General features: G+C 45.6%; 1 protein-coding gene across 11 annotated transcripts in view; it reads left to right on the forward strand.

The window, feature by feature from the left end:
- Positions 1-26,030, forward strand: part of TEP1 (telomerase associated protein 1) — a 56,571-nt gene that overhangs the window by 15,695 nt on the left and 14,846 nt on the right. For 9 of the 11 annotated variants that reach the window (XR_009539930.1, XR_009539931.1, XR_009539932.1 and 6 more), the window contains exons 2-21: positions 3,735-4,415; positions 6,810-6,992; positions 7,272-7,406; positions 8,157-8,318; positions 8,729-8,890; positions 9,191-9,265; positions 10,766-10,890; positions 11,109-11,266; positions 15,048-15,157; positions 15,597-15,687; positions 15,915-16,101; positions 19,201-19,369; positions 19,858-20,016; positions 20,469-20,546; positions 22,058-22,188; positions 22,514-22,573; positions 23,797-23,955; positions 24,674-24,850; positions 25,036-25,156; positions 25,711-25,835. Coding sequence is in view for 5 of the 11 variants with exons in the window: in XM_060146650.1 (XP_060002633.1) it covers positions 3,759-4,415; positions 6,810-6,992; positions 7,272-7,406; positions 8,157-8,318; positions 8,729-8,890; positions 9,191-9,265; positions 10,766-10,890; positions 11,109-11,266; positions 15,048-15,157; positions 15,597-15,687; positions 15,915-16,101; positions 19,201-19,369; positions 19,858-20,016; positions 20,469-20,546; positions 22,058-22,188; positions 22,514-22,573; positions 23,797-23,955; positions 24,674-24,850; positions 25,036-25,156; positions 25,711-25,835 (3,224 nt within the window). In the remaining 6 variants the exon portion in view is untranslated. The remainder of the gene's footprint in view (positions 1-3,734; positions 4,416-6,809; positions 6,993-7,271; positions 7,407-8,156; positions 8,319-8,728; positions 8,891-9,190; positions 9,266-10,765; positions 10,891-11,108; positions 11,267-15,047; positions 15,158-15,596; positions 15,688-15,914; positions 16,102-19,200; positions 19,370-19,857; positions 20,017-20,468; positions 20,547-22,057; positions 22,189-22,513; positions 22,574-23,796; positions 23,956-24,673; positions 24,851-25,035; positions 25,157-25,710; positions 25,836-26,030) is intronic. The other 2 variants (XM_060146657.1, XM_060146667.1) reach the window with 2 other exon arrangements.

The following is a 26,030-nucleotide window of genomic DNA, read 5'->3' on the forward strand; positions in this document are numbered from 1 at the left end:
GATATGGGGGAAGGGAAGGTACAGACCTATACATATATTTGTATATGCCTAGAAAGTGTCTGAAACTCTTCATATAAAACTTAGCAGTGGTTATCCCTGGAGAATGGAATTAGAGATGGATATTTTTACTTTTAATTTGTAGAGAGTTTTACTTTTCATTTGTAGGTTAGCTGAATCTCCCTTCACAAACACCAGGGTGTGAAAAACATGTAACTATTTTTCTGTTAATTTTTTTTCTTTTTTTAAAATTTATTTATTTTTGGATGCGTTGGGTCTTCGTTGCTACGTGCGGGCTTTCTCTAGTTGCGGCGAGCGGGGGCTACTCTTCGTTGCAGTGTGCGGGCTTCTCATTGCGGTGGCTTCTCTTGTTGTGGATCATGGGCTCTAGGCACACGGGCTTCAGTAGTTGTGGCTCGTGGGCTCTAGAGCGCAGGCTCAGTAGTTGTGGCACACGGGCTTAGTTGCTCCGTGGCACGTGGGATCTTCCCAGACCAGGGCTCGAACCCCGTGTCCCCTGCATTGGCAGGCGGATCCTTAACCTCTCCACCAACAGGGAAGCCCTGTTAACTTAATTTTTGTTATGAGATGACTTCTTTTGAAAATCTTGAGTCGATTCTGAGATTCCCCAGTCCTTTCGCTGGGGGCTTATATATGCAAAGACATGAGGGAAATGTACAAGCCTATATAGGCCATCATTCTTGATGCTGTTTGCCTTCACTTATGTCCAGTGAGATATCCATTGTCCTTTCTGGTTCTGGATTGTCAGTCCATTCAAGTCTTCTTGGAAGTATTCTACATTCCTGTCCATAAGCTCTTGCATATTAAGGATTAACCAATTGACTTAACAACATACTTATTCCTAAAATACATAAATGTAAATAGGAGATAAGCATTTGTCCAAATAAGAGAGTATGCACATTCCTAATGATATAAATTCAAGCATCCTCTCAGGCAGAGGTTCTTAATTTGTAGTTAATGGAGATTCTAGGAGGTCCGTGGGTGGACTCCCTGAAAATTGAATGCAAAGTAGTATATACTCATGTTTTTTCTGTGAAAAAGCTCCATGGATTTCACCAGATTCTCAAAAGCTTATGAATCCCACTGACTAGACATTGTTGCAACAATGGTGAACAAGGCTAAAGAGTCTCTGTGCTCAGGAATTTATAGTCTGGGGGGATGAAAGACAAATGACCAGGCAATTACAATATAGAGGATGTGTTCTATGCTAGAGGAAGTACAGTGTGGGAACATAGAAGGACCACCTGTACCAGACTGGGGGCTGGGTGTCACCTGAGGCTCCTTGGAGGAATTGACTATTAAACTGAGGCCTTCAGAGTGAGAGGGAAGTAGAATTTGGCCTAGTAAAGGAGGGGCTGGGGAAGGGGGGTGGTCTTGGTAGAAGGAAGAATGTTCTAGGCCTCTGCCTATGCAAAGTCCAGAGTCAAGAGATACCTTGGCAATTCATAAGCTGAAAACAGTTTGTATGGTTCAAGCTTAACGTTAGATGGGAGTAGCAGTAAGAGGTGAGGCTGGGAGATCAGAAGCCAGGTTATGTGTGATGCTGGGCATGCAGAAGTGAATAAGACACAGGAGCCCTGACCCTCAGGGAGTTTTATTTTATTAAGGAGAAACCAGGAACAAGTAGGCAAATGGGCTAACAAGATAAATTTTTATTATGATGAAATAAACAAGGTGTTGTAAATGGTGGCTGGGGTATGTATTGGGAGCTCCTTTAGGCAGATCTACGTACTGTGTGCCACGTGGATTGGAGGGTTTCAGCGATGACGGTGGCAGGCAGAACAGAGAATTGGATAGATCTGGGAGACATTGAGGGAGTAGAATCAATAGGATTTGGTAATTTATTGGATGATAACAATAATAAATAATAATAGCTTCCACTTACTGCACACTTACTAACTCTAAGTGCTTGATATATTTTTTCTTATTTATTCCTATACAACTCTATGAGGTAGGCATTTATTTCAGTTTTGTGATGAAACTGTGGCACAGAGAGTTTAAGGAACTAGCCCAAGGTCCCATCAGGATTCAAACTCAAACCTATTTTATACCAAACCCTTGTAAGCATAGGGGGCAATGAGGAGGAATGGATTTGGAGGAGAGGTAGAAAGATGATACATTTGGGATCTATGGAGTTTTGGGTACCTTTGAGTCATCCAAGTGGAGATGTCCAACAGGGGAATGGATAAATGAGTATGAAGCTCAGATGAGATCTAGGTCAAGGAATAAATATGTGAGTTGCCAGCATAGCAGTGTTATGTGGAGCAACAGAGTAGGTGAGAGCACCCTGGGAAAGTATATAGAAGGGTTAGAAAAGAACTCTAAGCAGCATCAACATTCAAGGAAGAGCAGAGAAAGAACCCCCCCCCGCCCCAAGAAGGTGTGATCAGGGTTGTAAGAGGAAAACCGGGACAGCACCGTGCAAGTCAAAGGGAGAGAGTTTCAGTGAGACAGTGATCACAGGGTCATATTCCACTTGAGAGATGAAGTAAGATAAGCTCCAAGATATGTCTATTCTTATAGTAAGAAGAATTCCATTAGTTACCTGAGAGGACAGCCTTGGAGGAATAGTGGAAAAAGAATCCCATTTAGTTGGTTAAGAGTGAGTGGGAGGCAAGGAAGTTGAGGTGGTGAGTATAGACAACTTGATCAAAATGTTTATTTCTCTGGAGCTAAGAATCCAGAGTCCAGATTACGAGTATGGCTCCTGTGTTAAGTTGGGATCATACTGATAGCCCTGGGGGGTCTCCTTTACCCCTTCATGTGGAGACATGTTCCTTTCCTCTCCAGCTCTTACTTTTTATTTATTTATTTATTTATATTTATTTATTTATGTCTGGGCCGGGTCTTCATCGCGGCATGCAGCATCTTTTTTTTTTGTTTGTTTGTTTTTGTTTTTGTTTTTGCAGTACGCGGGCCTCTCACTGTTGTGGCCTCTCTCGTTGCGGAGCACAGGCTCTGGATGTGCAGGCTCAGCGGCCATGGCTCACGGGCCCAGCCGCTCCGCGACATGTGGGATCTTCCCGGACCGGGGCACGAACCCGCATCCCCTGCATCAGCAGGTGGACTCTCAACCACTGCGCCACCAGGGAAGCCCCTTTTTTTTTTTTTTTTTTGCGGTACGCGGGCCTCTCACTGCTGTGGCCTCTCCCGTTGCGGAGCACAGGCTCCGGATGCGCAGGCTCAGCGGCCATGGTTCACGGGCCCAGCCGCTCTGCGGCATGTGGGATCTTCCCGGACCGGGGCACGAACCCATGTCCCCTGCATCGGCAGGCGGACTCTCAAATACTGCGCCGCCAGGGAAGCCCCATGCAGGATCTTTTAGTTGAGGCATGCAGGATCTTTTAGTTGCAGCATGCAGACTCTTAGTTGCGGCATGAATGCAGGATCTAGTTCCCCAACCAGGGATGGAACCCAGGCCCCCTGCATTGGGAGCACGGACTCTTACCCACTGGACCACCAATGAAGTCCCTTTTTTTGTTTTTTAAACTTCTTTACTCTTAAGCTTCTACCTCACCTTTTCCCTTCTCCTTTCCCTTAGAATACTCCCTGTATACATCCTTGGAATGAACCCAGTCCTGGAAAAACAAATATTGGTTGTTTTCTGCCTTCAGGTCACTGGGATTACCAGGAGGACTATGGGAAAGATTTAGTCCCAGTACGCGTGCACTCCCAATACAGCCAGCTGCTCATTACCTGTCTTTCTCTCCTTCTAGGCATATACTGGTTGGGCTCCAGCCATGGCGAAACTCCATGGGCGTGTGTCTACTCACCTGGACATCCTCTCCTTGGAGAACCGGTGCCTGGCCACACTTCCTGACCTGAAGACCTTGGAGAAACCACATGGGCATGTGTCTACCCACTCAGACATCCTCTCCTTGGAGAACCGGTGCCTGGCCACACTTCCTGACCTGAAGACCTTGGAGAAACCACATGGGCATGTGTCTACCCACTCAGACATCCTCTCCTTGGAGAACCGGTGCCTGGCCACACTTCCTGACCTGAAGACCTTGGAGAAACCACATGGGCATGTGTCTGCCCACTCAGACATCCTCTCCTTGGAGAACCGGTGCCTGGCCACACTTCCTGACCTGAAGACCTTGGAGAAACCACATGGGCATGTGTCTGCCCACTCAGACATCCTCTCCTTGGAGAACCGGTGCCTGGCCACACTCCCCACTCTGAAGAGCACTGTGTCCACCAGCCCCTTAACCCAGAATCTCCAGATACCTCACGTGGTGCAATCTGACCTGTGCAGCCTGAGTGCCAGCAACCACCTGCTCTCTGAGCCTCCAGCCTCAAGGGCTCAGTGCTTCTCTGAGGGTCTAGGCCTTCTGACCTGCCCCAGGGTCTTGAAAACCATCTCTGCCACAGAGAGAGCTCAGGAAGCAGCTTCGGTAATAGCTCCATCAGTTGTCTTCACTGCAGCCATGTCTGTTAGAATGTCTAGTCACTAGCTTTCAGTGCCACAGTGTCCCTGTGTGCTGCTCTGTGTCTGTGTACCTTCTTTCCTCAGAGCCTCTTCCTGAGGCATCTTTTACCCGAGGGCTGTCTTCATGAGCGTCATCACTCTTACTGCTTATCTAGTGCAGAGATTCTGGACAATAGAGCATAAGTAGGTTTTGTCCTTGGAAAGCCTCTTCTCGGGAGGAGAGCTGATATACTATTGCAGTAGCAGAGTCAATCAGGTGCTTTTGAGATCTTACAAGGCATGAGAAACAACTACAGTACCACTTCTCTGTGTGTGCATGTGCAGACACACGTCCACTTGTACACATCTATATAAGCACGTTTAGTATACAGGTCAGGATCGGTAGACAAACACACATTCCTTTTATGTAGACTTGAGATTTGGACTGAGGGAAAGGCAAATCTGAGCCCTCTACCATTTTTGCCAATTATAAGCCACTCGACCTTGGGCAAGACTCTTAACCTTTTTTTTTTTTCTAAATTAATTTTTATTGGAGTATAGTTGCTCCACGATGTTGTGTGAGCCTCTGCTGTACAACAGAGTGAACCAGTTACACGTATATACACATCCCCTCTTTTTTAGATTTCCTTCCCATTTAGGTCACCACAGAATATTGAGTAGAGTTCCCTGTGCTGTACAGTAGGTTCTCATTAGTCATCTATTTTATACATAGTAGTGTATATATGTCAATCCCAATCTCCCAGTTCATCCCACCTCCCCTTCCCCCTCTCTGGCATCCACAAGTCTGTTCTCCACATCTGCGTCTCTACCTCTGGCTTGCAAATAAGTTCATCTGTACCATCCTTCTAGACTGCACACATTAGCGACACCACACGATATTTGGTTTTCTCTTTCTGACATACTTCCCTCTGTATGACAGTCTCTAGGTCTATCCATGTCTCTGCAAATGGCACTATTTTGTTCCTTTTTATGCCTGAGTAATATTCTATTGTGTGTATTTACCACATCATCTTTATCCATTCCTCTGTTCATGGACATTTTGGTTGCTTCCATGTCCTGGCTATTGTAAATAGTGCTGCAATGAACATTAGGGTGCACGTATCTTTTTGAATTATGGTTTTCTCTGGGTATATGCCCAGGAGTGGGATTGCTGGGTCATATGGTAGTTCTATTAATATTTTTTAGTTTCCTGTTTTCCATAGTGGCTGTATCAATTTACATTCCCACCAACAGTGTAGGAGGGTTCCCTTTTCTCCACATCTTCTCCAGAGTGGTCCACTCTCGCCACTATTATTCAACATAGTTTTGGAAGTCCTAGCCGTGGCAGTCAGAGAAGAAAAAGAAATAAAAGGAATCCAGATTGGAAAAGAAGAAGTAAAACTCACTGTTGGCAGATGACATGATACTATATATACATAGAAAATCCTAAAGAGGCCACCAGAAAACTACTAGAGCTTATCAGTGAATTTGGTAAAGTCACAGGATACAAAATTAATACACAGAAATCTCTTGCATTCCTATACACTAACAACGAAAGATCAGAAGGAGAAATTAGGGAAACAATCTCGTTTACCATTGCAACAAAAAGAATAAAATACCTAGGAATAAACCTACCTAAGGAGACAAAAGACCTGTACTCGGAAAACTATAGGATACTGATGAAAGAAATCAAAGACAGCACCAACAGATGGAGAGACATGCCATGTTCTTGGATTGGAAGAATCAATACTGTGAAAATGACTATACTACTCAAAGACTCTTAACCTTTTGAAGCTTTAATTTCCTCACCTTTAAGATGAGATCAATGAAAATCCACGTCATAGGGTCATTGTCAGGATTACAGCTACTGCCATCTTACATTTATTTAGGGCTTTGCAATTTGCAAAGAGTCATACATACATGACCCCATTTAATCTTGTAACAGCCCCATCAGGTAGGTGGCAGGGAATGAGGAAGCTGAGGCTCAGAGGGTAAGCTCACGATTGCTGGGCGATTGATCTGGGACTTGGTCCTTCTTCTTCTGACTCTAAAAATACCTTAATAGCCTCTTGGGAGGTGTGTTGTGAAGGGCCCCAGGCTCCTAGGCTGTGACATCCGTAAGGAGATGAAAGAAGCCGGAAGATCATGAAGCATCTGAGCAAAGGCTCAGAATGTTGATCTGGGAAAGGGCGTGTGTGTGATACTGAGAGATCACTCTTGTCAGACTGGACAGATCCATGCTGGGGGGTGAGGGGAGAAGAGTTTAGGTGCTAGAAGGTAGATGTGGACTCTTCCTAGCCCTGGGTGCTGCTTTCAGATCTCTGTCTTGTATGAGGGGCTGTGGGTGAGTGCTGGGATTCATAGCTGTCACTATCCCCAGGGTCGATGGTCTTCTTCTGGAGAGAAGAAGCCAGAAGACAAGGAATGGGCAGAGGCTCAAATGCCTTTTTATAGTCTAAGCTTGGGAGAGGCGGAGAAAGTGGAGGAGCTGACCCTGACGCTCACCCCTGGGGACTCTGAGTCCCGTCCTGAGCCTGCTGACCAGGCCCTTCAGGAAAAGAAGGTAAAAGTTCCAGAGCTGGGGAGAGGTTGATGGTGGAGTTGGGGGGGCCTAGGGAAGTTGGGTAGAGTGGGCACCAAAGCCTGATCCCCTCCACAGAGAGAAGGGGAAGGAACTCTGGTTTCTTACTTCCTGATCCCCTTTTCTGACCTCTCAGCCGGACAGACATCTTCCTGAATCTGGGTTCATTCTCTCTGTCTTTGGAAGTTGGCCTGAGTGGATGCTTAAGTTGGTCCTTATTACGTCTTTTCTCCTTTCTTCCCTCTCTTTCCCAATTCCCAGATGGTTCTAATGAGCTTTCTGTGTTCTGCTCTGGTGTCAGACGTAAACACAAATGATGCAGCTTCCTCTACCCAGGCTTTCCTCCTCCAAGTCTGTAGTGCACTTGCCCCCTTGGAGCCTGAATTTATACTCAAGGTATTGTGACATGAAAGAGGGGATGGGAGTGGGAAGTTCGGAGGAAGGGAATTTGGTTATGGTGTGTGGGGAGATGGTGAGAGGCTTTATACTAGGGGCTGAAGGAACTTTACTTAGGAAGGTAGTAGGATCTCTGCGTGAGCCTGAGGCCCAGTCCCTAGGGTTCTCTGAGGAGTGGGGGAAGATAGGATTGAGAAAGTATCCTAGGGTTTGTTTATTTAGTAGGTACACAGGCTAAGTACACAATGCTAGGCCTTAACTACCAACAGATAAAACGAAACTTGGACCCGGCTCTTAGGGAATGGTATTATTAATGGTATTATTAGCGAAGCAAAAACGATCCCAAATATTATATAAATGCAAATGGAGTAGCAGATAGTGAACGTTTCAGAAGCAGAAAAGAGAGGGAAAATGTTTCCTATGAAGCTTGGGAAGATGGCAGGATAAATCAGCAATTTGAACCCTGGGTAAGTTTTTGATAGACATGGATGGTGGGAGGTCTTCCAAAGCGGGAAAAGGACAAGGTTAAAGGCCCTTAAATTGGGATAAGTAGACTTAGGAGAAGACTGGTGAATAAGGGCTAGATCATGGAAGATATAGAATGCCAAGCCAAGAGGCTTGGATTTTATATTTACAGACAATATGGAGGGCTCAGGAAAGGTTTTATGCAGGCAGATTAGATAAGCAAATAAGGGCGTGGTGCTGTGCAGAAGTGGCTGAGAGGCCAGCGCTCCCTACCCTGTGCCCTAGGCATCTCTGTACGCCAGGCGGCAGCTGAATGTCCGGGATGTAGCCAACAAAGTCTTGGCCATTGCTGCCTTCTTGCCAGTCTGCCGCCCCTACCTGCGACGATATTTCTGTGCCATTGTCCAGCTGCCTTCTGATTGGATCCAGGTAGCCAGGTTCTACCAGGTATGGCATTCAGTTCCCTGACTTTTGACCCTCACTTGGTTCCCTCGCCTTTGCTCACTGCATCTGTGGAGAAAATTCTCAGACACTTTGGCCTGCCCTCAGCTGTCCTCAACCCCGGTGCCCAGACAGGACAGCTTCTCCTGGTACCAGGCTGGGTTGCCCAACAGGGAGGATATGATTGAGAAGGGCTGGACTGAGTTTGAGGAAACTTGGTGTTATTCCGGACCTCGTGTTTCCAGTGAAGAGAATAAGAATCTGAGAAGTCTGCCCTCAGGTCCAGGACCACAGAAATTGTCATTGTAGAGCTGGGGCTGGGGACTTCTTATCCTGTGCTGTCACTTAACCCCATGAAGTGCTCTCATTTTGTTTTGGAGGGTCTCGCTCCTGAGGGTTTCTCGTCTCTCTGACAGCTCCTGACTGGAGAAGAGGAGGACGGGCTGGTGCCCCTGCCTGCCTGCCTGCGTGCTGCGATGACGGACAAATTTGCCCAGTTTGATGAGTACCAGCTGGCTAAGTATAACCCTCGGAAGCACCGGGCCAAGAGGCGCCCCCGCCGGCCACCCCGCCCTCCAGTCAGTCCCTGCCTCTACCCTGGTCATTCACAGCCTAGGCCCTTTTCCCCCGGAAAGTGAGAGGGATGAGGGAACACGCTGACCTCCTTAAACAGCTGACATGTTTCTACCACCAGGACAGAAGGAGTCAGAGAAATGCAGAGGAGCTGGGTAGAGCTCAGAGGGCAGAGAGGGCAGGGCCTGCCTTTTTCCCAGCCAGTTTCCTTTGGGGTAGAGATGGGCCTTCAGGGCTATTGGAATGGGTCTCTCTAGGGACAGCCTCCACTTCCCCTTTTGAAATGGCTTGTCCTGTCCCTACAGAAGGAGCATACATTTTCTGAGACACAGAAATACTTGCCAAAGTTCATTCGGCCTCTTCAAGATGAACAGAGGATGGTGAGTGCCTTGTTCTGGGGTTCTAAACATACACGTACGGTCTTTTCTCAACTAATGTTTAGAAATGGAATTCCATTTGGTCCAGAAATACTACTAGTGGGTATGGTAGGCACATGCCAATGTCCTACCTGGATAATTCTCAGCTGCGATTATGGGGTTTTGAGAGCCCCAGGAAAGGCTCCTTTTGTTTCCATTTTGCTCTCCTTGGTGTCGTTCTTTACTGACAGATGGCACATCCAGCTGGATAAGTGAGTTCAAAACATTATGAAATATCCACCTTCCATAGGAAGTTTTAAAAACAAGTCAAACAAAAAAAGTTTTTTTCTTTTACTTTAATAACAAGACACTGGTCTTCGCCGTTAAGAGCGTAGAAGCTGGATTCAGACCATCTGGGTTTGAATCTCCCCACCTGCCCCCCCACCAGTTGCTGGCTCTGTGAACCTAGGCTGAATGGCTTACTCCCTCTTGCCTCATTTTACTCACATATAAAATGGGGATAATAGCAGTACCTTCTTCATTGGGTTTTTGTGAGGATTAAATCAGTTACTGTATTTAAAGTATTTCTAACAATATCTGGCACTGAGTAAGTGATGATTTCATCATCATCATCATTAAAATAGATTTTTAGGAAAATATATTAGTATTACAGGAAAATACATCCTCAGTTGGTCCATTGGTCTTTTCTCTTCATCCTATTAATACAACCCAAACTTAGCTCTTCTAACAGAGGATTCTGAAAGCCAGCTTCTTTCATTTTTTAACTCCTCACAGCCTACATTGTGCTGATGCCTCCATTTACACGCTCCAGGTCTCAGCGATTTATTTATTTATTTATTTTAAAATTTATTTATTTTTGTCTGCGTTGGGTCTTCGGTGCTGCATGCGGCCTTTCTCTAGTTGCGGAGAGCGGGGGCTACTCTTTGTTGCGGTACGCGGGCTTCTCATTGCAGTGGCTTCTCTTGCTGTGGGTCATGGGCTCTAGGCATGTGGGCTTCAGTAGTTGCAGTGCGCGGGCTCAGTAGTTGTGGCGCACGGGCATCGTTGCTCTGCGGCATGTGGGATCTTCCCGGACCAGGGCTCGAACCCGTGTACCCTGCATTGGCAGGCGGATTCTTAACCACTGTGTCACCAGGGAAGCCCCCAGATCTCAGTGATTTAAATAAGAGCTGCTTTTCCCTCTTCCTTCCTCTAAGAACAAGGTGTTTTCTGTTTATTCAAGCCCCATCTTGCTTGTCACCACCCAGTCATCCCATGTTAACCATTGATAGTTCAACCTTGTGTAAATGAAACACGGTGACCCCGTAGACCTACTCTGTTATGTTCATCACAGAAGCTCTTGCTGTTGGAGAGTTTTACCCTCTATTCCTATTCTTTGCCCAAATCTACTTTGGGGAAAGAAATTACCATAGTTATAGGATAGTCTTGGTTTTTGTTTTCTGAAGAAAGTGACCATGGTCATAGATTGAATGACCCCTGTGGGGCTTGTGGATATTTCCACAGTTTGAGGCAACCTGCAGTGCAGTGTCAGAGAAAAAGAATGAGCCAAGTTTCACCCTGAAGAAGTTGGTACAGAGACTGCACATCCATGAGCCTGCACAGCTTGTCCAGGCCCTCCTGGGCTGCAGGTGAGAAGATGTACCCTGAGCACACGCTCCATCCGGGTAGTGGCCTGATTCTTCAACACCCATGGCCCCAATCAATCCCTGTAGTTGGACCCCAGCAACATTAGTTTGGGCAGACCTGGCCTTAAATGTGACTCACTAGCTTTGACTGACTCACCATTCCTTTTCTCAGTTATTTTCAGCTGGCTTTGAAATCCTAAGTTTTTCCTCCTCTGTTCCAGATACCCCTCCAACCTACAGGCCTTTTCTCGAAGTCGCCTCCCGGGGCCCTGGGATTCTAGCAGAGCCGGGAAGCGGATGAAGCTTGCTAAGCCAGAGACCTGGGAGCGAGAGCTGAGCTTGTGGGGGAACAAAGCTTCCGTCTGGGAGGAACTCATCGGTAGAGTAACCTTGACCGTCACACTTCTTTCCTCTCTTCCTCATTCATGCCTGTATGTTTTGGACCCTGACTAGAAGCTTTCCATGGCATGGTGCACTTATTCTCTTACTTGGCACTGAAAATGATTGCATTTATCAGGTCTGCCATTGACCACACCAAAGTGAACAGTGGCACCTACTTTGAATAGCACTGGCATCATAGGTGGGTCATAATTCCAGATGTGGTTAGGTGATACACAAGCCTTTATCAACACATGACAAAAGCAGTACCTTCTATCTGATTTCACTTGTGTCAATATCTGTGTAACTCATCCAAACAAGGTAGGACTAGTACGTGGCATACTGGAATCTCCACCAAAACTTTTTTTTTTTTTTGTCCGGTACGCGGGCCTCTCATTGTTGTGGCCTCTCCCTTTGCGGAGCACAGGCTCCGGACGCGCAGGCTCAGCGGCCATGGCTCATGGGCCCAGCCGCTCCGGTGCACCAACCCACACCCCCTGCATTGGCAGGCGGACTCTCAACCACTGCGCCACCAGGGAAGCCCCCAAAACCCATTTTTTAGGACATGGATGTTTTAGGTAATTTGCCCACACTGATAAAAAGAATTCAAATGGGGAAGACTAAGTTACTTTCAGTCTTCTCTTTCTGTCTGTTTTTTTTGCTAGTTTATTTTTAACTATAGAAGGATCTTCCTGTTCCATTTTTTCTTTTATGTCCTCTTTCATCTTTGAAGTCAACCTCTTTCTGTTGAAAAATACCTGATTGTAGCCCTTTTGACTGCTTGAGTTTTGTGGACTTCATATTTGGGAGCTTCAGAAGCCCAAGTTGGCTTTTATTGCTCTGTAAGCTGGCATTTATAGGTGGTACTCAGGGCAGCCCAAAAAGCTTAACTGCTTATCGTTCCTCCCACTTTGGGGTTGTTACTAGTGCTGTATGTATCAGAATCACCTGGGAATTAAAACACACACACGCACACACACACACACACACACACACATACACACATGCTTGACAACTTATTCTGCAATGTTGATACAACTTTGGGTAGAGTAGGATAAAGGAGCCTGGATGGCAGTCAGCATGTGTTGGTGGTTCTAGTATGCATCATCTCCCCTTTCCTCCCTCTGCCTCTGAAAATTAAAACTGCTATTTATCTTGGTTGAGACCAATGCCCATAATCTAAACCAGTGGTCTCCAGACCACTGGATCATTTATTGCAGAAACAATTTTTGGGATACACCAGAATACATGTATATATATATTAAAAAATTTTTTATACATGTACTAATCAATTATGTACTTTAGGAACTATATAACATATAATTATATAAATATAGATATGAAAATTAATAAAATAAATATAACTATAAAATATAAGATAAAATATAATTAGATATACAGATCCCTCTTTGGAAACCAGAGGCTCATTAACAACTCATTAATGAATTATTTGGAATGAAATCAGTGAATTTCTCAATCTGTAGGATGAATATTCATTTATTCCTCTAGTATCGTATCAATAAATATGATATTGAACTTAACTTCTTATCAAAGTGATCTAGAAAATCTTTCATACGTAGCAACATTTGAGCAAAACTAATGAGTTGACAGAGGATGCAATAGTTCATGAGTTGTCACACATCATTTACATTGCGTATACAACATAATTGTTCTACACATTCTGTAAATCAGAAGTATTATGATTGGAGAACCCCAGGACTTCCAGCAGGCTTAAAGCTTTCTAGCTATAATTCAAATGAGACTTACATCACCTTAAAAAAGGTACCACCACTTTCCCAATGAAAGCTGCTGATGGTGGGGCTAGTGCCTGGGATGTGGGTGGGGACTAACAGGCCTGGTCTGTAATGTAGTCTGAACGCATCTCTGGGTGTTAGCCAGGAAAAATATCACACCTCCTATTTATGTTGACCTTTACCTAAAAGAAAGAATGTTTCCAATGTTTACTATACAGATTGAACCCCTGTAGTCACTTAGTTCATGTTACATGGTTATGTGTTATGTATGATAGTTGAGGCTTCTTGAGGAAGAGGAGGCGTTCCACAACACAAGGGCATTGATGGGGCCCCCTCACTCTTTTTTGGTTTCTGCATAATGAGACTTGTTGCAGCTTATCTCTGAATTGTAAATGGATTTAGAATTATTATTCAGTATTAACCAAACTAACCCTCTAAAATTGACATAAGCCTTAAAAAGATTATTAAGAAACTATGACTTGGGACTTCCCTGGTGCGCAGTGGATAAGAATCTGCCTGCCAATGCAGGGGACACAGGTACGGTCCCTAGTCTGGGAAGATCCCACATGCCGCAGAGCAGCTAAGCCTGTGCGCCACAACTACTGAGCCTGCGCTCTAGAGCCCGTGAGCCACAACTACTGAGCCTGCGTGCCACAACTACAGAAGTCCACATGCCTAGAACCCCTGCTCTACAACAAGAGAAGCCACTGCAATGAGAAGCCTGTGCACCGCAACGAAGAGCAGCCCCCGCCTGCTCGCTGCAACTAGAGAAAGCCCACATGCAGCAATGAAGACCCGAGGCAGCCAGAAATAAATAAATAATTAAAAAAAAAAAAGAAACTATGACTTGAAGGTAATACTAATATCACAGGGACAAGTGAACAATAAGAAAGTGACAGAAGTGAAATTCTGCTTCAGGGCAAATCTTTCTCACCTATCTTTATTTTATTTTTCTTTTAATTTTTTTTTAATTAAAAAAACTTTTTTGGCCATACCGTGTGGCATGCAGGATGTTAGTTCCCTGACCAGGGATTGAACCCGTGCCCCCAGCAGTGGAAGTGCAGAGTCTTAACCACTGAACCGCCAGGGAAGTCCCTTTTTCACCTATCTTTATTTTTTTAATTTATTTAAAAAATTTTAAAATTTATTTTATTTATTTATTTTACTTATATTTATTTTGGCTGCATTGGGTCTTCGTTGCTGCATGTGGGCTTTCTCTAGTTGCAGTGAGCGGGGGCTACCCTTCGTTGCGATGCGCAGCTTCTCATTGCGGTGGCTTCTCTTGTTGCGGAGCACGGGCTCTAGGCGCATGGCCTTCAGTAGTTGTGGTTCGTAGGCTCTAGAGCACAGGCTCAGTAGTTGCGACGCACGGGCTTAGTTGCTCTGCGGCATGTGGGATCTTCCCGGACCAGGGCTCAAACCTGTGTCCCCTGCGTTGGCAGGTGGATTCTTAGCCACTGCTTCACCAGGGAAGCCCTCACCTATCTTTAAGTAAAAAATGATGACTATTTAATCAGCTCATACAAGACATTGACCAAAAAACTTAAGAATTATCAAGAAGACTATTTGAAATATCAATTTACACTCACAGTTAATGGTGAACCTTTACTTTAAATGTATATCCTGCCTTGAAATATTAACTAATGATTGTACTACATGTATATAATTTATAAGATTACACTAGGAAATTTCTCTTTAGCCATCTAAAAACTTTGGAAATCATTACTGTGGATTAGAGAATGTATTTTGCCTGTTGAGCCCAATCTCAGGGCTGGAGCCAGCAGGCAAAGTGATACCCTCAGTTGTTTATTGAAATAGCTAATCCCATAAACAGTGTTGATTAGGTTTTGCTCCAAGCTCAGGCAACCCAGTTGTTATCTTTCCAGACCTTTAAAACATTTTGGGTAGGATAGATCATATGTTCGTACCTCATTTGCTCCAACCTGAACATTCTGAATGGCTCTGGTCTCTGACCTCTCTCATTCATCCTTTGTTTGCTTTTCTCACCCTATGTCCTACCTTCCGTAGACAGTGGGAAGCTTCCCTTCATGGCCATGCTTCGGAATCTGCGCAACCTGCTGCGGGTTGGAATCAGCACCCGCCACCACAACCTTGTGCTCCAGAGACTCCAGCATGCTGTACGTGTGAAGGGCAGGGAGCCAGCCTTCTCCTAGTGGCTGGGGAAGGTCATAGCCACCAAGCTATTTCCATATGGGCTGTAAACAGATATGGAGCTTCAGATAGGTTGAGGGAGACAGGTTTGGAGGTTCATCATCCCATATAGAGTATAATAACTTTCCTTTTTATTTTCTGAGATCATTTCTGTGATTTAACTAACTTCAGAGGGAGTCTGATATAAAAGAAACAGGGAACCTTCTGTTACTTCCTCTCCTTTCCTCGTATTCTCACGTGACATCTTTCTTTATTCTTCTCCACCTTTATCTAATATCCATTCTGGTCTTCCTCACCTTCCCACAGATCTAATAGAGTGGTTATCTCATCTTCCGGGTCCCTGGAGCCTCTGATGCTCCCCATGCCTCCTGGTCCTCTGCTCATGACCCCTCTCTTGCTTTGCAGAAGTCAGTGATCAACAGTCGGCAGTTTCCATTCAGATTCCTTAATGCTCATGATTCCATCAATGACTTTGAGGCTCAACTCGAAAAGAAAGGTATTATCTCTCTTCTTCCAACTCCTGTTTGTCTCTCATGCCTGAGAATAGATGAGACAGCAGCACTGGTATTTTCAGCCTCTTGCCTTCCAGTCTCAGGGTATGGGGTGGGCAGAGGTCAGACACTGGCCAGCCCAAAGGATCAGGACTCAGGACAGGCAATGATGGGAAGACAAGATGAGGGAATAGAAGCTGCCTGACTCAGATACTTACCTGTCGCCACCCAGAGTTGCCACTTCCTTCCAACACAAAACTGATAAAGCGGATAATAATTAAAAACACAAGATATGGCAAGAAGTGTGCCTATTCCTGGCAGTTTTACAAACCAAGTCGTCGGGAACTTCGGGCAGCAATGATGATCCCCGTGATATATGAGCAGCTCAAGCGGAAGAAGCTGAAAATACACAAGGCCAGGTGTGTGTGTGAGTGTGTGCTATCTGGGAGCAAAGGGTGGGCAACAAGAGGCACCCTGAAAGGGCTTGGGAGTCATCTGGAAACCCCAGCTTTTATTCTGCAATGACATGCTTGTCAGTCATCCCAACGGCTGAGACTTGCCTGTTTCCAGTCTTCTCTCGCACAGCAAACCTTGTCTTTAACATTGTCCTGTAGAGAGATCATGAAACAAAATCTGTGTTTGGGCCTCCACTCTTATCTGTGATTGCCTTATTGGTTTCTGTGGACTCCTTCAGCCTGTGTAGCATTTCCCTTCCTATTAGTACATGATAGTGCCTCTCTGCTTATGCTCTGGTTCACATTTTCTTTCTTTTTCTTCTCTGTGATATCTGTTTGTTTTTCTTTTTGTTTCTCTCCTCTGTGTATTTTCTGACCCATTCACTTTCCTTTTCCTTTTGACACATGTAAAGATAGGTATCATCAAGCAGACTCAAAGTCAGGCATAAAACCTGTTCTGTAAGCTTGGTGAAGTCCCAGCACTCTGTCCTTTTAGATGCATCCACAGTATCTTTATTCGTTTTCATTCAAGACAAATGCAGGGCTCACCTAACCTTCTAGTAGGACTCAGTGGCCAGGACTCACCTGAATCAGTGAATCAGTGGCAGAACATGGGGCCGTTAAAGAATTAAGCTGAGGATGCAGTCCAAACAGGATGTCTTTGCTGGCCAGTTTGGTAGCCACTAGCCACAGGTGGCTGTTGAGCTCTTGAAATGTGGCTAATGGGAACTGAGATGTGCTAGATTTCGGGGCAGTGTGAAAAAGGATGTAAAATATCTCATTTGTAATTTTTGTATTAATTACGTGTTGAGGTGAAAAAATATACATATATAAGGCTAAATTAAATGTAATATTAATGTGTCCTGTTTCTTTTTACTTTTTTAAATGTGGCTGCTAGAAAACCTTACATTACATGTGTAATTTCAATTTAATTTCATTTCATTAATTGTAATTTATTTCTACTGGATAGCACTGGTAGAGACTGCTGGATTCTCTAGATTAAAAAAACTGAAAAAATTTAAACGTGTACAAAAGTAATGAGAATAATACAATGGACTCCCATGAAACTGTTAGCCACTTTCAGTGAAAATCTAGATTTTGTCAGCCTTCCTTTCCTGATCCCTCTCTTCTCTTCTTTTCTTTTTTTTATGAAGATTTTTTTAAAATTAATTAATTTATTTATTTTTGGCTGCATTGTGTCTTTGTTGCTGCGCACGGGCTTTCTCTAGTTGCAGCGAGTGGGGGCTACTCTGTTGCGGTGTGCGGGCTTCTCATTGCGGTGGCCTCTCCTGCTGCAGAGCACGGGCCCTAGGCACACGGGCTTCAGCAGCTGTGGCACGCGGGCTGTAGAGAATACGCTCAGTAGTTGTGGCACACTGTGGCACATGGGCTTAATTGCTCCGCGGCATGTGGGATCTTCCCGGACCAGGGCTTGAACCCATGTCCCCTGCACTGGCAGGCAGACTCCCAACCACTGCGCCACCAGGAAAGTGCCCCTTTGAAGATGTTTTAAAAAAAACAAATGCCAAATAATATGATACATCTTATTTCACCCCTCCATATTTCACGTGTCTCTTAAAACAGACGTTTTCTTATATAATCAGAATGTCATTAATATAGCTAACAGAACTGAAAATAATTCCTTGGTATTATCATTTATTACCTAGTCTATATTCAAATTTCCCAGTTGTCTCAAAAGTATCATTTCACAGGTTTATTCAAATCAGGATCCAAACAACGCATACACACATTACATGTAGTTATTAAGATTTACTTAAATCTCTTTTTAATTAATTAATTAATTAATTTTATTTTTGGCTGCATTGGGTCTTTGTTGCCACGCACAGGCTTTCTCTAGTTGCGGCAAGCGGGGGCTACTCTTCGTTGCAGTGCGCGGGCTTCTCATTGCGGTGGCTTCTCTTGTTGAGGAGCATGGGCTCTAGGCACGCGGGCTTCAGTAGTTGTGGCTCGTGGGCTCAGTAGTTGTGGCTCGTGGGCTCCAGAGCGCAGGCTCAGTAGTTGTGGCTTACGGGTTTAGTTGCTCCATGGCATGTGGGATCTTCCCGGACCAGGGCTTGAACCTGTGTCCCCTGCATTGGCAGACGGATTCTTAACTACTGTGCCACCAGGGAAGTCCCAGATTTACTTAAATCGCTTAAAATCTTTTAATTGTTTTCATGCCATTGACTTGCTGTGGAAATCAGGTTCGGGGGCCCCACAGAAGGTCCCATATTCTAGATTTGTCTGCTTCTCCAGTGTCATCTCACTTGTTTCTCTATTTCGTGTACCCTGGGCATTAACTCTAAAAGCTTGAATAGATTCAGATTTAACTTTTTTTCTTACGTGAATATTTCGTAGGTGATCCTTTGTACACAATGAGTAAGACCACCAGAATTTTTGTCTCCTGGTAGGACACAGCATCAGGAGGCACCAGAAGCCTACTGGTCCCACTCATAGTGTTGATGACTGATCAGTGCTTTTAGGTTATGGTAGCCTGATTTCTCCACTGTAAAGTTAATGGTTTATCCATTTGATAGTCTATGCCCAAATCAGTTGTTTCATTAGCAGTTGCAGAATGGGGGTTTTCTGTCATTTCCATATTTATTAGCTAGAACTCTAAAAAGAACTTCCCTCATGAACTAAAGCTATTTAGTTACTTTGAAATAGAGATTGTCTTGGGAAGGTGGGATGAATGTTCGATTCTTTCTCCTTTAATTGCCATATTTTAGAGTAAGAAGTTAGCATGTGTTCTTTAAATTACAATGTAAAAATATGTAGCAGTTAAATCTTGCCTCATGAAGTAAGTATGGACTGATGTGGTCAGCATGGCAATGATTTCAGAGAATGGGTCTACAGATGACTTCTCTCCTGCCATGAGAATGGATCAGGATAGTCTTGTAGAATGGGGGCCAAGGGAAGCTCTGTCCCTGTTTTCTCTACTGACATTGGAGATGGGCTGTGGAGGGGGTGAAGACTTTATACTTGAGTGGCAAGTTCTCATCTTCCCATCCGCCTCAAAGTGGCAAACAGTGAAGCCCCTGTCTATTTCTTTCCTGCCTGCAGACAGTGGAAATATGACCGTGCAATGCTGGCTCAGTATCGACAGGCCCTGGAGACAGCTGTGAACCTCTCCGTCAAACACAGCCTGCCCCCGCTGCCAGGCCGCACCCTCTTGGTCTATCTGACAGATGCTGATGCAGACAGGATCCTTCCCAAGAGCAACCCACAAGGGGTAAAAGAATAAAAAGATGGGGTGATGTTGGTAGGATGCTGGAGATCCTGAGAGGCATCCTGTTCCCAGACCTGGTTCACCCAGGCAAACACTCAGAACTAAAATAAATGACATGCATTTGCTTCCCAGTATCAGACCTTGGTTCCTAGGGATAATTCCTAGAATGTGGTCTCAAGCATGTTCGTGGATCGTAGCACTAACCTTTCACATTTGGCTGGTCCTTAATACTCTCTAAATTTCTGTCACCAAAATATGTGTTACTTTCACCTCCTTACATCCCAGTGTTGAATTTGGGCAGGGATCCTGGCCCTTCTCCACCTCCTACCTGGTCAACTCTTCCTGGGGACTGCTGAAGCTGCCCCATCTTAGTAGGGGATTTTGTCCACTTTTCCCCAACCAGTGCAGACGTTTGGCCTCTAGAGCTGGGTGGGCAAAGGTGGATTCTAAAATAGGGGAGTCTTATTTTACCCTGATGCTTGTCCAATCAGCCCCCTCTGAACTATGTGCTGCTGTTGATTGCAATGATGATGACACGGACAGAGCAGGTGGATCTCTTGCTGTGTGGAAGTGGCACTGTGAAGGCTGCTGTGATTAAGACAGAGGAAGGTATCCTGAAGACTGCCAGCAAACTCCAAGCTCAAGTCCAGGTCAGACACCCACCATGCAAATATATGTGAATAGACAGAGGCCTGGGAACAGCCTGACTAGGAGAGGCTCGGTTATACTCAGTTTAGAAGATTTCTTTCTTTTTTTCAAAAAATATTTATTTATTTATTTGGTTGCACCAGGTCTTAGTTGCGGCAGGCAGGCTCCTTAGTTGTGGCTCCCGGGCTCCTTAGTTGCAGCTCACCAGCTCCTTAGTTGCGGCATGCAGGCTCCTTAGTTGTGGCATGTGAACTCTTAGTTGCGGCATGCACATGGGATCTAGTTCCCTGACCAGGGTTGGAACCCAGGCCCCCTGCATGGGAGCATAGAATCTTAATCCACTGCGCCACCAGGGAAGTCCCTCAGTTCTGAAGATTTCTTGAGCAGACTATAGTATTTGTTGTTTAATGATCATCTCCCATGCAACCACATGACACGAGTCTCTTTCCTTCAGGAGTCGGATGAAAAGTGTGAATCGTCCCTGCCTACTTTTGGGAAGCACTTGCTGTCCCTGGCTACCCAAAGGGTCCCTGTGAGTACTGCCCAGTCCCTGAGAAACCCTCCCCTCCCCAACATTTTCCTCCACACTGATGTACCTCATTTCTCAAAGCTTCCTTGCACGCTATGCACAATACCCTGCTGGCTGCAACCCCCTAGTCAGTGACATGCTGGTAAATATTTAACAACCAGCAATCTGGAAAAATAAGTCTTGGTTAATAGCATTTTTTAATTTCCATGATGTAATTACTCCTTCCACGGCTGATTTCAAGCTACCAACGTGCTGTCAGTGAACACAGAGTGGGGAAGAGGTACTCAGAGGTGCTCAGCACAGTTTGTATAGTATTTCCACAATAGAGATAAAGTAAATGTAAATAAGGTCAAGAGTAGATAATAGTGAAATGTAGTAAAATAATTAGGAAGTAATGATTTTTTAGTATTTATTACCTTTGTTTTTAATATAATTTATTCAATTATAAGCTTATACAATTTAATATTTAATGACGGTCCATGTTTAACATCTGGCTCACAGAATTCCTAAAAGTTTGACAGTCAGCTCTTGTCAGCCTGAATGACCAGCTACACACTGCCCCCCCGCAAACTCCACTTTATGTTAAAATTTTATTATTTTTATTAAAAATTAAAAAAATTTTAATATAACTTTTAAAGGCTACTTTCTATGTACACTTATTACAAAATATTGATTATATTCCACCTGTTGTACAATACATCCTTGAGCTATCTTATACCCAGTACTTTGTACCTTCCACCCCCCACCCCATATTATCCCCCGCCACTGGTAACCTCTAGTTTGTTCTCTGTATCTGTGACTCTGCTTCTGTTTTGTTTTATTCACTAGTTTGTTGTATTTTTCAGATTTCACATATAACTGATATCATACAGTATTTGTCTTTCTCTGTCTGACTTATTTCACTTAGCATAATGCCCTCCAAGTCCACCCATGTTGCTGCAAATGGAAAAATTTTGTTCTTTTTTATGGCTGAGTAGTATTCCATTGTGTGTGTGTGTGTGTGTGTGTGTGTGTGTGTGTGTGTGTATGTATGTATATACACACTAAATATATATACATACACCACATTTATATATATGTGTGTGTATATATATACACACACACATACACACACCATATTTCCTCTTTTTTTTTTTTGACTGTACCATGTGGCTTGTGGGATCTTAGTTTCTCAACCAGGGATTGAACCCGGGCCCTCAGCAGTGAGAGCACGGTATTCTAACCACTGGACCGCCAGGGAATCCCATATACCACATTTTCCTTATCCATTTATCTGTTGATGGACACTTAGGTTGCTTCCATATCTTGCCAACCCCAGACTCTACTTTGATGCCCCTCAAGTCAGGGTGGAGTGAGCTTTCCCACCCTGGGTGCTCTCAGAAAAGGCCGTTTTCACCCCACCTCAGAGTTTTCCTAATTCCCCAGTCCTCAGAGACCTCTTGATGTCCTGAGCTCTTTGGTACCTCTACTATCCCTCTGTTCCTCATCTTAGCCCCTCCCTTTTCATCTTACAGGTGGACAGGGTCATCGTCTTTGGCCAGACTACAAATGAGAAACTGATAAATGCAGCCAAACAGCTTTTCTGGCAACACGTGAATCCCAAGTGCCTCTTTGTTGGTGTTCTCCTAAGAAGGACAGGTTACCTGTAAGGGGGCTCACATTCCTTGCCAGTACCAGCAGATAGAGATCCATATTTCCTGTCTACCTCTACTAAAGCGTGGGACACTCGCACTCACCAGACCCCTCCCCATTTCTGTCTCTTACCTCTATTGCACTTGAAGTGCTAGAACCTTCTCTGAAGTCTTCAGGCTGGCTCCATACCCCTTCGTGATGGTCCACCCCAGTCCCAGCCTAGCACAGAACCTTATTAAAAGTGCACAGGTAGGGTGTCCATCCTAGGATGTTAGGGGCAGTGACTCTGCGTTCTTGGCACTGTTTCTGACTGGTAGTGACTACTCTTCCTTTACCAGATACACAGATTTGAATCCCAATGACGTGACACTCTCAGGCTGCACTGACGGGATACTGAAGTGAGTACAGGATGGACACTGGAGAGGTTGGGGGCTTTGTTAGAACATCTTTTAGAGATTATCTGTGGCCTCTGCTCTGTTCACTTCCTTTTTTAAAAATAAATTTATTTATTTTATTTTTGGCTGCACTGGGTCTTCATTGCTACATGTGGGCTTTCTTTAGTTGCATCGAGCGGGGGCTACTCTTCGTTGCAGTGCGCGGGCTTCTCATTGTGGTGGCTTCTCTTGTTGTGGACCATGGGCTCTAGGTGCACGGGCTTCAGTAGTTGTGGCACAGGGGCTTAGTTGCTCCACAGCATATGGGATCAGGAATTCCTGGACCAGAGCTCGAACCCATGTCCCCTGCATTGGCAGGCAGATTCTTAACCACTGCACCACCAGGGAAGTCCTCACTTCCTTTTTAAAAGCAGGATAAAAGTTTATTCCTCTTTTACAGCTGTCTAAGCATGGCAACAACACAGTATTACAGGGACCTGGGCATCTTCTATCTGTTGCTCTACCATCCTCAAATACTCTGCTTCCGCCTCATAGTTCATGATGGCTGCTCCAGCTCCAGCCATTAGTTTTGTATTACATCTAGTAGGAAAGGAGAAAAGGGGACATGGGAGATTGTGCTGTTTGCTTTTAAGGGAACAACTCAAGAGTTGGTCACATCACTTCTATTCATTCTCTGTGGCCTCTGCTCCATTCCGTTTCAGAGGAAATTCCATGTTAACTTTATTTATTTATGCCAGATCCAGAAGTCTTTTAACTTTGTTTTTCTCTCCGCTACTAGGATTCCCATTTATTTGCTTTTTTCCCCTGCCTTTTCCTTTGGATGCCACCCATTGCCCCCTACTCCTGTTACGAAGCCTCATACAATTCCCTCCCTCTCCAGGGAGCTTTCATGGCTGGTACCGAGCTGATCAAGCCCAGACTGGAATAACCTGAATCTTTACACCTTCATTCAGCCCAGTTGCCCGTGGCCCAACAGAAAGCCTATGATAACCACGCACACAGCAGAAGAGGCTCTAACTGGGTTTCTTCTTTGTTCTTTCATTCCTGTGGTTCTGCTGCCTCGCTTATTTCAAGTCTACATTTACTGTTTATGGTCTTCTTAAGGCGCTCCAGTTAACTGGGTGAACCTAATCTTGCCATATCTTTGTCCCCTGCCCCCTTGGAAGATCTTCCTGATTCTCACTCTGCTATTTTGCTCTCATTTATTTTGTCACTCTTTATGACAGGTTCATTGCAGAGCGTGGGGCCTCCCGCCTTCTAGAACATGTAGGCCAAATGGACAAAATATTCAAGATTCCACCGCCCCCAGGGAAGACAGAGGTCCAGTCTCTCCGGCCACTAGAAGAGAATACTCCAAGCCCCTTGGCTCCTGTTTTCCAGCGTGGGTCAGTCTGTGTTTTATGCCTTTGTGAATTGGGAGGGGCTTCAGTCGAAACCTAGAGAAACTCAGGAGACTGAAATTCTGACTGTAGAGATGCTGCTTGTTCTATTCGCTGAGGAATGCTTCCTCTTTCCCAGGTAGGGGTGTCTCTAACACAGATGGTAAGCATGCCTATTTCTCTACTAGGGAAAGGGGTTAGGATGCGAGGCGCGTGGCAGGCACCAGGGCTCAGGCAGAGGGCTTAGGGGCGCAGGCTCTGGCTTTTCCATCCTGGCTTTGCCACACAGTAGCTTGAAACTTGGGCTAGTTGCTTGATGTCTTAAGCTGTAGTTCCTTGATCAGTACAATGGAGGTAATGCTTGTGCTTACCTCACAGTGCTGTCATGAGCATTTCACGGGCAGAGTGTAGGTGCGTAATAATTATTGCTGACACAGGAGGGGTGCCCGAGAAACGGCAAGTGGGTTTATTTATTTATTTGTTTTTGGCCGTGCTGCGTGCCACGTGGGATCTTAGTTCTCTGAATCTGTGCCCCTTGCACTGGCAGTCCCCAGGTGGGGTTTAATTTCTAGGCTCTGCAGTTGAGGTTACAAGCAGGTTATTCTCTGGAGGCCTGCTGGACTCCCACCCTGCAGTCTTCTGTATCTGACTTGTCAGTGCTGAGGGGAGGTCACAGCCCCACGTGTGGAGCTGGGCCGTGGGCTGATCCCTGGCTTTCCTGCAGATGGCGCAGCGTCCGGCTTTTCATTTCCTCCACTTTCCGGGACATGCATGGGGAGCGGGACCTGCTGCTGAGGTCCCTGCTGCCAGCACTGCAGGCCCGAGCGGCCCCCCACTGCATCAGCCTTCATGCCATCGACTTGCGCTGGGGCGTCACCGAGGAGGAGACCCGTCGGAACAGGTATGGGGGCCACAGAGAAGAGGGGCTGGGTCGGCGATGAGGGGCTTGAGTCGGGGAGCTGACCTGGGCAGGGCTGGGGCTGCAGGGTGGCTGAGTGCCAAGGGTACGGGGTGCTCTTTGGATGCTATCAGTTGTGAGCCAGAGCCCCGTCTCCCTGACACGACGCCCCTATAACCATCCTTCAGGCAGCTGGAAGTGTGCCTAGGGGAGGTGGAGAACTCGCAGCTGTTTGTGGGCATCCTGGGCTCCCGCTATGGCTATGTTCCCCCCAACTACAGCCTCCCTGACCGTCCTCACTTCCTCTGGGTAAGGCAGACAAGGTTGGGGCAGGGATGCGAGAAGCCTCGGTATGTCTAGAACCCTGGGACTCTGCACAGGCAGATCCTTGAGACCTGAAGTGAAACACAGGTAGAAGGTTCTGTGAGTGATCAAGTCCTAGATGAGGGAATTCCTTTGGGAAACACCTCTGGGTTGGCCATGGGGTGCGAGAGGTAAGTGGTAGGGCTGATTAGGCTTTGCCGTCAGACAGAGCTGGGTTCTGATCTCCCTTCTGTCGTTGTACAGCGTTATGGAAAATGGTTTATCTTAATCTAGCCTCAACTTCTTCATATATTAAAGAGAAACAATGATGTCTACAGTGCAGGGTTATTCTAACAATTAGAAATCTACTTTTAAAATGCTCCATGTGTGAAAGCTAACGTTCCATCAACGTTAGCTGTTAGCTGTATTTTCCTGGCTTGTATCTGGAGGGAGAGAGGAACGTTACTGAGATGAAGGGGCCCTGGGGTCTTGGCAGGTCTCAGAGGAGGGGATCGTGTGACCAGGACCGAACCTGCCTGCTCTCTGGCCTCTCCCTGCAGGCCCAGCAGTACCCTTCAGGTCGCTCTGTGACGGAGATGGAGGTGATGCAGTTCCTGAATCGGGGCCTCCGCCTGCAGCCCTCTGCCCAGCCTCTCATCTACTTCCGGGATTCTAGCTTCCTCAGGTACCTTCTGTTGCCTCCAGGCCTCAGTCTCCAAAGAAGGCCAGACAGGCTCAGTGGACGTGTCTTCTGTCCGTAACATTCAGAGTACAAGAGGGGGACCTAGAATGGAGAAACAGGGACCAGAGGGCTTGCCTTGCAGCACCAAAGCAGCCCTGCAGGAGATCTCCACTTGAGGGGTTTCAGGGAACCACAGCC

This window comes from Lagenorhynchus albirostris, chromosome 1 (assembly GCF_949774975.1).
Source record: "Lagenorhynchus albirostris chromosome 1, mLagAlb1.1, whole genome shotgun sequence".
NCBI lineage: Eukaryota > Metazoa > Chordata > Mammalia > Artiodactyla > Delphinidae > Lagenorhynchus > Lagenorhynchus albirostris.